This window comes from Phyllostomus hastatus, unplaced genomic scaffold (assembly GCF_019186645.2).
Source record: "Phyllostomus hastatus isolate PE091 unplaced genomic scaffold, TTU_PhHast_1.1 phas_contig_37, whole genome shotgun sequence".
Taxonomy (NCBI): Eukaryota; Metazoa; Chordata; class Mammalia; order Chiroptera; family Phyllostomidae; genus Phyllostomus; species Phyllostomus hastatus.
The window spans coordinates 11,582,444-11,595,066 of record NW_025333867.1 but is presented as its reverse complement, the minus strand read 5'-3'; the positions used below and the strand labels follow the sequence as shown (position 1 = coordinate 11,595,066).

At 35.7% G+C, this 12,623-nt stretch overlaps 1 protein-coding gene across 3 annotated transcripts in view; it reads right to left on the bottom strand.

Moving 5' to 3' along the window:
- Positions 1-12,623, bottom strand: part of EXOC2 (exocyst complex component 2) — a 254,233-nt gene that overhangs the window by 177,524 nt on the left and 64,086 nt on the right. For all 3 annotated transcript variants that reach the window (XM_045841724.1, XM_045841722.1, XM_045841723.1), the window contains exon 4: positions 10,190-10,316. In XM_045841724.1, the coding sequence (XP_045697680.1) occupies positions 10,190-10,316 (127 nt within the window). The remainder of the gene's footprint in view (positions 1-10,189; positions 10,317-12,623) is intronic.

The window sequence follows — 12,623 nt, the reverse complement described above, 5'->3', positions numbered from 1 at the left end:
TGACCCATGGACATGAACTGGGGGGGAATGTGGGTGGGAAGGGGGATGCAAAGCAGAGGGTAAAATGGGACAACTGTAATAGCATAATCAATAATATATATATATATATATATATATATATATATATATATATATGAAAAGAATTAGAACCATATTTCAAAACTAATAAAAGCCAGAATTGCCAGAAAATCAGGCTGCATGAAAGTCTGACAACCAAGGATTTAAAGAAGGTACATAACATCCAGCTGTATAGAAGGGAACAAGTCACAGAGATGGGTGGAGAGGCCCTATGTCAAGGAGAGGCGTGGGTAGAAGGGATGGCCCCACATTGATGTGTGGTGGATAAAAATAGGAATGGATATCTTGGGAGTGACCTGTCCCAGGCCCAGGCTAGATTGCACAGCCCAGGAATCCAGTACCAGGAAGATAAATCTCCAGTTATCTCTGACTGTAAAAGCCAGTAGGGTTGGGGCAGCTGAAGAAACAGCCATATTTTTGCTACTTAAAGGGCCCACACAGGGTGATGGAAGTAACTGCCAGATTTTTGCCACTTGAATGGCCCACACTGACTTAGAACATCACAAACCCACACACTCTGGGTTTCACCACCAGGGCTGCAGCTATGGGAAGTGAGTGAAGTGACTAGAAATTGGAAAAAGTACCAGTGAAAGCTCCAGAAGACAGGCAGCGGTACCATCCCTTCTCCAAGACCTTTTCCCACACAGAGCCACAGCGGAGAAGCAGGCTGTCCTGCTCTGGAAATTACCTAAGGCTCCACCCCACACAATTTACAGGTGCTTCTACACAGGCCACATTACTAAGACGGAGTAAAAGCAGCTCTACCTAAAACACAGCAAACAAAGATAAAGAGCCTGCCAAATTAAGGAGACAAAGAAATATGACCCAAATGAAAAAAACAGAACAAAACCCCACTAAAAGAACTAAATGAAACAGAGATAGCCAACCTATCAGATGCAAAGTTCAAAATGCTGGTGACCAGACTGCTCAGAGGACACACTGAGTATGGCAAATCATAAAGGAAGAAATAAAAGCTACACTAAGTGAAATAAAGAAAAATTCTATAGGGAACCAACAGCAAAGGGAAGGAAGCCAGGATTCAAATCAACGATTTGGAACATAAGGAAGAAATAAACATTTAATCGGAACAGAAAGAAGAAACAAGAATTAAAAAAAAAAACAACAAGGAGGCTTAGGACCTTCTGGGGTACCTTTAAATGTACCAACATTCAAATCATAGGGGTGCCAGAAGGAGAAAAGGAAGAACAAGAAATTGAAAACTTATTTGAAAAAATCCCTAGTTTGGTGAAGAAAATAGACATACAAGTCTAGGAAGCATTGAGAGTCCCAAAGAAGTTGAACTCAAAGAGGAACACACCAAGATACATCATAATTAAAATGCCAATGGTTAAAGATAAAAAGAAAATCTTTAAAGCGGTTAGAGAAAAGCAGAGAGTTACCTACAAAGGAGTTCCCATAAGAGACAGGTGGCAAACACAAGGTCCATGGGCCAATTCTGGCCCTCCACCTTGTTATAATCAGCCTGGCACCTTGTTTTTACGTGGAAGCTCCAAGCTCCTTGACCCTAGTTAAGGAGTAGTTACATTTATACAGTCCTAAAATTACATTCGCCCTAGTGAAGACAATCACTAGGCTGATGTGGTCCCCCGTGAAAATGAGGGAGTTTGATACCCCTGCCATAAGACCATCAGCTAACTTTTCAAAATAAACTTTGCAAGCAAGAAGGGACTGGCAAGAAGTACTCAAAGTGATGAAAAGGACCTACAACCTATTACTCTATCCAGCAAAGCTAAGTCTGTGCATTCAAGACTAGGAAAAGCTAAAGGAGTTCATCATCACCAAGCCATTATTACATGAAATGTTAAAGGGACTTATTTAAGAAAAAGATCAAAACCATGAATATTAAAAATGCAACAAATTCACAACTATCAACAACTGAATCTAAAAGAACAAAATGAAACAAAACAAACCAAACAAACAACCAGAACAGGAACAGAATCATAGGTATGGATATCATTTGGAGGTTTATCAGCTGTGGCCCGGGGGTGGGGGGGAGGCAGTGTGGGTTAGGGGGGAATGGGGTAAATAGTGCAGGGGTTAAGAAGCATAATGGATAGGAACAAGAGAGACAGGGGTACGTTAAGAATAGTATAGGAAATGGAGAAGACAAAGAACTTACATGGATGACCCATGGACATGAACCATGGAGGGGGGAATGCTTGAGGGAAGGGGGGTACCAAGCAGAGTGGGGCATGGGGGTAAAACTGGGACAGCTGTAATAACATAATAACATATACCAAAAAAGCTGGATTACATGGCACATATAAAAAGGTTTTATTCTAAACAGTTAAAATGCTTAAACTGGTAATAGTGAAAGATGAAAACTTGCAGCTATCTAGGCCTTCACATATTTAAAATTCATGTCATTCTTAAACTTTAGTAACATCTAATTTATAATGTACTAAACTGTTATGTTTACAAATATAAATAGATCTGTATTATCACAACATAAAGGCCTGTTTTCTATTAAGGGTTCTAGGAAAGGGGCTGTTTAGAAACTCTCCTACCCCAGAAGTCCCTGACGACTTTCTCCTCCTCAAGAGGGAGCAAATGTGCACCTGGACACATTTAAGAATGTGGTTGAGGCTACAGTCACTAGCAGTGGAGTCTTCTGGCAATAAAGAGAACACATGGGTCATGGCCTAGCCTCCAGAGGCTCTTCATCATGGACACATCATGCCACCAGGGGGCAAAAGTAGGAGGGAGAAGTGGGTGAAAGATCCCAAAACTGAGCTTTACCATTAGTCTGAGGGGTGACGAAGTACCTTAGACATTTGGAATAGTCCATGTGCTTCCACAAGAGAACTCTACACTAAGATTTGAAACATTAATCCACCTACTAATATCATATTTCCGATGTACTATTAGTTCTCATACATATGTGCATAGCTCCTTAGGTACATAAATGGGCCAAGCAGAGTTTGAAAAGTATTGGATCTTTTGGGCAAAATACTATCCCCTAGCTCTCAAACCCTCATAATCATCCCTAAGACTGAGGTTTTTTTATAATAATTTCTTATTGAAGACACTCAACTGTTTTTTAGTCTTACTATATATATTTAAATTAGAAGAAGAATATTGGGACTTACACAAGAAACCAGACTTACAAGACAGAAATTATATTACATATGATAAAATTCTAACAGCGATATCAAATAATTTGCCCCAATTCATACAATTAAGTCCACTGTTAACTAGTAAGCCAAAATTCATTCTCTGCCCTCTCAGACAAAACAGTCCCGCATAGCCTGTCACTAGTAGCTTCCCTGAATAAATGCCAATTATCCTAAGACAATCATGCTTATCACATTCCTCTTGCTATTTATTGGGTGATCTTATTTCGACCAATGATGACTGAAGAAAGATCTACTGGAGCATTTTTGGGAAGTCGCCATATTTTTAAGAAAAACCAAAATGAGAAAGCATCTTCCTACCTTTAGGCATTACTGTGTTTCATTATGTATTATATATTACTGTTTCAATATTATATCTTTACCATATTATTATTTATTGTGTATTATTGTTTCAACATTAGAAATTATTACAGCCATTTTGCAATGATAAAGGTAACCAGTGCTATGCTAGGAGTAGCAGAATAGCAAACCCAGGTTCCTTACATCTTGGTGACATACATTAGAGTCACTGACTAAACAATCATAGAGTCTACCATCTCTGGACTTTGTATATTATAAGAAAATAAATTCTTATGCTTAAGCCAAAGTTAATTTTCACTTTCTGTTACAGCTGAAGGCATCCTGAGTCAATATTCTATCTTAATATATATGCCTAAATATACTGATCTTTTACACAAAAACATCAAAATGAATGTGAAATAGAAGATCTAAAAATAAAAAAACAGACAATAAATGACAATGCCAAGAACAATGAAGCTCTTCAAGGAACTTATCTGCAAAAGCAGAGGTGACTCATCACAGTATTTATAATGAGTAGAAAAGTAATTAAGTAGTGGTTTTTGGGCATAGGCACTGGGCTCAATCTTGAAGTTTGCTAGCTGTGTCTGTATAACCATGGAGAAGTTATGTAACTTCTTTATGGTTCCATTTACCATAAGGCTAATATGATCATATCATTTTCCTCTTAGGACTATTTAAGGATGACAGTAGCTAATGCATGTGGAAGGCTTAGCAGATCCTGACACGCAACAAATGATTTTGCTATTATTTTTACTCTTTATACTTAGTTTTTTTATATTTTACATACTATTTTCAGAAGTATCATTATATCTGATTCTCATAAAAGCACACTGAGTTATATATTCCTATATTACAGTGAGGAAATAGCCTCAGAGAGGTTGCATGTAAATAGTCAAGATTTGAACCCAGCACTTCTACTGTCAAATAGAGAACCAGAATATCTTAGCTATGAAATAAAACCACAACTACAAATCCATCAAGTTAGAAATGTAGGAGCAGAGCCAGATTTAGAAAGCAGAAAATTGCCAACAGTTTTAATAACAACGTTACATATGAAAGAAGCACTATGTTAATAGAGAGTTAAAAAGAACTCAAAAGGTTGCTTACAATATAGGGATTTCAGGCTCTAACTCAAGTAAAGTGATGGCTTAACAACTCTATAAGGTATATTCTGAGTAATTCAAAATTATCTACACTTTAAATTTCATAACATGGACTTTGGAGAGTAAAAGCAACAAATACTATAGTATATAAACTCATGAAATCATTTAAAAAGAACCATAAAGTTTCAGTAGCTGACAAACCTTGCCACCCTTAAAATACATGCTTTCTATTAGATGGCAATGTAAGCCACATTTAAATCTAACCCTATAATGGTTTAAGACCATATCATGGAAAGATCCAGGTATACTGAGTAGTCAGATAAAACTAACAGGAATGTTTTTAACATATCTGCTCCATTTTCAAGTATGAGAATAATCTACATGAATGACCCATGACCAAGCAAAATAAGAATAATTTTGAGAGAAATTCTATCTACCTAAGATGGAGTGAGACCTAATTGCAGTTGTGTTACTCCACGCTTGCCTGAAAAGAACACATTTTCTTCATTTGGCAGATGGGAAGATGAAAAGTAGAAGAGGCTAAACCAGTAAAAGAGAGTTTAGATTGTTCTTTTGAAAATGTGTATACTATACTCAATTCTTTTTTAAAAAATATATTTTACTGATTATGCTATTACAGTTGTTACAGAAACAAATTTGTTTCTATAAAATTTCTAAAAGGTAAATTTATCATGGTTCTTATCTTCTATAGACATACTAAGAATTATTTGGTCACCTTTCTTTGTTTTAAATAGCAAGTAAAGTGGTCACCTTTTCTTTTTACTGGAAAGCCAAATTGATGAGAGGAAAAATCAGATTTCTATTGCCTATAAAGCCCCTGTGGAAATAAAACAGTTACTAGCGGTACATCAATTGACTAGATAGCCTTTCCCAGGTAACAGTTCCACAAAAAGAGTTGTAGATCACACAAAAACTGAGGCAAAGCTCAATTTTTATGTCCTCATTCCCATATACATATTTCTTTCAAAAACATAACTTATACTCTCATGTTAGTCAAATATTATTTTTAAGAAATGAAACCTAGTAAAGGTTTTACTTAACATGAACCTGTTTTTATCTTCTTTTTCAGTTTAAATAGCTTGTCTCCATTACACTTTAAGCCATGCAAAGAATACATATATTTGTGACAATGGGTATCATACAGGCTTTTTACAAGCAAATCCTAGTCTCAGTTCAAAGTGAAGTTATTTCTTTCTGAGCAATTAGTAACATTTTTATAAGTATTAATGCACCATGTGTGCAAAACATCAGTTAAAAATTTAGCAATATGAACAACTTTAGCAGTGAAAGGAGGCCAATAAATGCTAGTTATTAAACTTGTGGGTTGCAAGAGGAAAGTATGAGTGCTAGGTATACCAATAAAATATTTATTAAACTTTGACTCACATTGAAAAGTAATAGGAAAACTATATTCTGTTATTCTCACTTGCTTTTTCATATTCAGAAACTGGCCACAACGCTACAGGACCGCTCAGTGTTTCATACTGTAAATTTGACAGTCAGCTGAAGAGAAGTTCCATCAACATTCACAATGCAATTCCCAGGAGCTGATCCATCTTCCGAAGGCAGCTTCACCACTTTAATCTGATAATTCATCAGGCCCACAGTAGACTATCCCACAACAGGCAGTCATAATTCTTCAGATCTTCTCAATTAACATATTTCAACAAGCAAGTAATATTAAAACCCTGTTATTCTTCCTCCAATCACACTTATAAAATATTAAAAATAGGTCTTCTTCAGTGTTTGAATTATAAAAGAAATCCCCAAATGACATTAATAAAAAGATATGAAAGACAGATAGTAAGAAAATTTTCTTAGGAATTCTAATCCAAATGTAACATCATTCTCTCTGAAGACCAAAGCTTTTATCTAAAATATAATGTTCAGGCAAATGAAACACACACCACCAGTATTTTAACATCTGTTTTCCCTTTCCTGTTCTCTTCCTTTTCTAAAATAAGGCCTCTTTTTCTGAGGTTGAAGTTCAAAAAAATAAACACATTCTTCCTGATAGTATTAAAAAAAAAAAAAAACTGAAAGAGAATTTTTCTGACCAAAATCATTCTCTTCCCTTGGTTCACTTTCACCTTTCATTTTCTTGATTCCTCATATGTCTATACTCTCATTCTTTCAACTGAAGAAATTCTAAAGAGTTTAAACAGACAAAAAAGATTACTCAATATCCAACCTTGTCCTGAGGGCCTTCCCAGTGTTTTCTGATTACATAGGGATCTGTGCCTTTCCTTGTCTCTATTTTGCAATTCTGTTACTGAAACAAATGTTAACTCGGTAATGGCTAATGTTGAGCAGGAACCCCTGGCCAAAAAAGTACATTGTCAGGTATAGATGCAATTAATTACCACACAGTAGAAGTAGCCAGTTTTGCATCTTTTTAGCATTTTTCATTGCCTATTCATGTTGGTTCTCTGGAATTCCCTCTGAATTGGCTTTAATAGTTTACTGGTTTTCCAATCCTAACTTTCTTAGTTTTGTCTAATGCTTGTATAAAATTTATACAATATACTTACTCCTGTGACCACGTACAAAATAGTTTCTTCTTTATGAAAAGAACAATCAAAGGGACCCTTCTGCTCTACATTTCTTTTGTGGCAAACCTTGGAAAGAAACTAATGGGCTTTTCAGGGTATTGAAGCAGGCCATTAAAAGTTTTACAACCAACTGCAAAGCCTATTCATGCCTGAAACTATGCTCAGGTAAATATCCAGCAGTCACCATAATTTTCTGGACTTTCTTGATCCTTAGACTCTTAATTTGTATAGCACTGAAATCCTTAAAACTGCTCCAAAATGACCCATATGGCCGAAGAACTTCAAGATGTGACCTGGAAGAGCCCAAGCTCACTAAAAACTGCCAAGCCTCAGGACTTTTTCAACACATGATAACTTCCCAAGACAAACACTTGTTGCTTCCCTCACAGTCAGGTATAAATTCCAGCAGGTGAAAAAGAAGCTTAATATTTGAATTACGAATGGCGTTCAAACATAAGCTTGAGAGTTAAGTTTAAAGATTAGTGGAGACTTCTTCCATTCCTAGAAAAAACTAAAATAAAGCTATGGTTATAGTGTTAAAAAAACAAATTTGTCACCTTCAGTAAGGTTTATAGAGAAACAAACTATTACTTCATAAGCAGAATCACTAAGACCAGATAATAAAACAAGATTAAGATGTCAGAAAAATTGATAAAGTAAGATATAAAGGTAAAGGTATTAATTATAAAAGTTACACAAACATTGTTCTAGAGATTAAGAAAATTCTAGATTTCATTACAAGGCATCTTGAAAGACATCACCTGCCACAATTCTACTTAAGTAAATAAGTATGAATTAAGTATAAATTATAGGCAAGAGTTTTAAACAAAATAAAAGACTACACTGGGCCTAATTACTCTAAAATTTTTCCCAGAATACAAGGCCCATTGAAAATCCTATTTTTATTTCAAGTGCCATTAAACATTTAAATTTATCAACTCCAGAAAATGCATTAATTCTCATGTCATGAAAAGTATTAATTATTCAAATAATAAGTGCTGTGGAATTATAAATTAATGCAGCTACTATTAAAAACAGTATATGAACCCCTATGTTTAATGCAAGTTATTTACAATAGCCAAGATATAAAAGTAACCTAAGTGTCCATTGAAAGGTGAGTAAATAAGGAGATATGGTGTGTATACATAACTACACAATGGAACTTATCCAGCCAAAAAAAATAAATAAAACTTATTATTGACAACATGCATGAAACTACAGGGTATTACACTAAGTGAAATAAGTCAGACAGACAAAAACAAATACCGTATGATCTCACTTATATTTGGAATCTAAAAAACAAAATAAAGAAAACAAGGGACACAGAAACAAAGAACAAATTAATGGTTGCCAGAGGGGAGAAGAGTGAGTGAGATATGGGTGGAAAATGTGAATGGATTAGAGGTACAAATTTCCAGTTATAAAATGAATAAATCATAGGAATGTAATACACCACATAGGGAATATAAAGAGTAGCATAACAACTGTACGGTAACAGAAGGATACTAGACTTGTCATAGTGATCATTTATAAGGTCACTATGTTGTACACCTGAAACTAATACAATATTTTATGTCAACTATATTTTGATTTTTTAAAATATCCCAAATAGCCTCAGCATCTTGAAATAGAAGAACAAAGTTGGAGGGGTCACAATACCTGATATCAAACAATACTACAAGGCCATCTGACTACAATATGGCACATGTCAGGGCACATACTTGGGTTGCAGGCCAGGTCCCCAGTGTGGGCCACGCAAGAGGCAACCACAAACTGATGTTTCTCTCCTTCTCTTTCTCCCTCCCCCTCTCTCTAAAAATAAAGAAAAGAAAATATTTATCTGTATAAAAGTGGGCAAAAGACCTAAATAGACACTACTCCAAGGAGGACATACAAATGGCCAATGGACATATGAAAAAATGCTCAATGTCACTTGTCATCCGAGAGATGCAAATTAAAGCCACTATGAGATATCATTTCACACCTGCCAGAAGGGCTACCATAAATAAATCAACAAACAAAGGCTGGAGAGGAGATACAGAAGAGGAAACCTCCATGCACTGCTGGTGGAAATGCAGACTGGTGCAGCCACTGTGGAAAACAGTATGGAATTTCCTAAAAAAATTAAAATGTATCAGCCTTTTGACCCAGAGTTCTCACTTCTGGGAATATATATGATGAATACCAAAAGACCAATTTGAAGGAATACATGCATCCCTATTTCACAGAAGCATTATTTATAATAGCCAAGATCTGAAACAGCCCAAATGCTCATCAGTAGATGAACAGATAGAAAAGCTGTAGAATACTTACACGATGGAGTACCACATGGTTGTAAAAAGGAAGAAAATCTTACCCTTTTCAACAGGCAGCATGAATGGATCTAGAGAGTATTATTTTAAGTGAAATAAGCCAGTCAGAGAAAGACAAATATCATATGATCTCATTGATATGTAGAATCTAATGAACAAAATAAAGTGACAAAGCAGAAACAGAGTTATGGACACATAACAGTCTGACAGCTGTCAGAAGGCAGAGGAAAGACAGAACTGGATGAAAAATGATGATGGGATTAGCCAAAGGACACATGCATAGTCACAGACAACAATGTGGTGATACCCAGAGGGAAGGGTGAGTGGGAACTGAGTGGAGGCGAGCAAAGGTGGGGAACTACCAACATCTGCAATAATTGCCAACAAATGAAAAAAAATTTTAACTTGAAAAAACTTTCAAGATATTTTCTTTCTTCACAAAATGTACATTCAAAAACCTGACGAGGTAAACTGTTTTTGCCAAAAGTTTTAATGGGACCATTCATTGATAGTAAAGCTGACCAGGCTGCAGAAATAACACTTGTCATCCAACAATAAAGGTATATGAAATTGTGCTTCCCTGGATGTTTCCAGAGTTTAACTGTCTAAATATATAAAACCTTTTATCAACTGAAAATAAAGAAAACTGAAAGAAAGATGGTACTCACTTTTCAATCTCAATGCCAAGTGGATTAGCAGGACGTAAGGACAAGGGAGGAATTCCTTTATTCTTGTCAGTACGCATATCATAATAATTCATCTCATCAACCCACACAGCAGACTGGTCCAAAATACCTACCAAAATGAGGAACACATCCTTAGTAAGATATAGACAACTCCAGCTACTAAGTTTTGCAAACTGCTTTATTTTTTTCAGGATCTTAATGCTTGCTAAGGTAATTTTAAGAGATATGAGAATACAAAGGCTCTAAATTTTTTTAATGTCTGGTGGTTTAATTAAAAACACTAAAAATCTGTTTTGAAAAAAAGAAAAATAACACCAAGGGCCCATGGTTTCACTGCGCATTACTCAATAGAGAAGACAAATTAAGCCTCTGATAAAAAGATCTACTAAAACAAATGTATTTTACAAAAAAAAAAAACAACAGTACAAATAATTTGGTATATTCACCAAAATATCCAATAATTTATTATAAAAAGAAATCAGTCAAACACCCTCCAAGGAATGCATAGCTTATGTACTGGAATTGATTCAGAAAAAAATGAATAGGTAGTACCTATGAATAAAATATGACCTATGAAAATAGTATCATACCTTCTTTTGGGCTGTCATGCATCTTGGCATCTAACTTACCAGTTTACCAAACTTTAGACCTGGGCTGCAAAAGAAAATGGGCAAGTGCTAATGGGCAGAGAGGTGAAGCTGGAGGCTGGGCAGGCTTCATGAAGAAAGGATATTTAATCCCAGACAACTTCCAGTTGTATGAACCTTGGTGAACTCACCAATTTTATCAGCAACCACATTCCTGCCCATACATAACAGGAGACTGTCAGAAGTTATGCTCAAGTCCAGCTACTCCTGAGTTCAGTTAGATAAGCCATTACTGAGCCAACACTGTGCTAGGCACTGAGATGAGGGGAGCAGGGAATTAGAATAAAATTAATATTATACTTTCAAATTAGTTTTCTTTATCTTCTGTATAAACATGTTATGAAATGATGCTGGATTCTGTTAAGTACCTCCAAGAAACAAAGTTTACTTAATTTCAGTTTAGTTTTTAAAAATGTTAATTAAAATTAGTAAATAAAAACAGTGATAATGTATATATGTACAACAGGTCTGTCTAGAAAGTATCCAGCCACATACTATGAAAAATAGAGACATTTATTCAATAAAATACAAGACACAAGAAAGATTTTACATAGGTCAATAATGCCCAACTCCCCTTCAAAGTAGGCACCTTGGGACCTCACACAGTTCTCCCAATGTCTCTTCCACTGTTCAAAACATTCTGTAAAATCCTCTGTTGGAATCACCATCAGCTGCCCCGTTGTACTTTCCTGAATCTCAATGATGGTCTGAAATCTCTTCCCTTTCAAAGGTTATTTTCGTTTTGGAAAAAGCCAGAAGTTGCAGGGCACCAAATCTGGTTCACTGGTAGCAGTATGAATCAAGTCATTAGCAACTGCAGCACTATGTTCCTTTTGCTCTTGCAGCGGTTGCCACAAAATGAATTTTGTCATGACATGTTTCATGCCAAGATCCTGTGTCAAAATCTCAGGCACAGAAGTTTTATAATCCCCAGATCACCTTTCAGTTCTTGCACTGTCAGTTACAGATCTTTGTTGATTGCAGCCCATATACATTCAACATTCTCAGGTGTTCTGCTCGCTCCAGGCCTTCCAAAACGTGGATCACTATCAACAGATTCTCAACCATATTTGAAGTGTTTGTGCTTATTTGCGCTGTACTCATTGCATTGTCCCTAAGAGCCTTCTAAGGCATCTGAATAGTTTCTGTGGAGGAATGTTCAAGCTTAACCCAAAATTTGGTGCAGATTTGTTGCTCTACTCACTCAGTCATTTTAAATTCAATACCCACACATTACATATGCTCACTCAACAGTGTCTACAGTCCCCACCGACCAGTACAGTGAAGTCATCATTGTTCACATATATGCATTCCAGTCCACTCTCCGTGGCTGCCAGGTTACATTGATGTCATGCAAACCATTTTTTTTATAGTAACTGTGGCTGGACTTTTTCTAGACAAGCCTTGTATATATGTACACACATACATGTACATATACATAAATACCATTTTCAAATTTGCCTTAAATTCCTCAAATTTTTATTGACAAAAAAACTAGGAATTTAGGAAAGATAATGCTGCAGAAAAGTTCTATAAGATAGAAAATAAAAACATTTGTGAAATTACTTACATTTCTACACCAGAGAGGAGTATGGCCTGGATTTAATCACACCTCTAATATTCCTACATTATACAACCATTAATCAAGTACTGACTATGTGCAAGACATTATAAGACCAAAAGGATGAATTTGACATTATTCTCAGATTAGGAGGGGAGATGGTCATGCATAGAAATAGGTATGAGAAAAAAATTATTGTTCAGCAGCA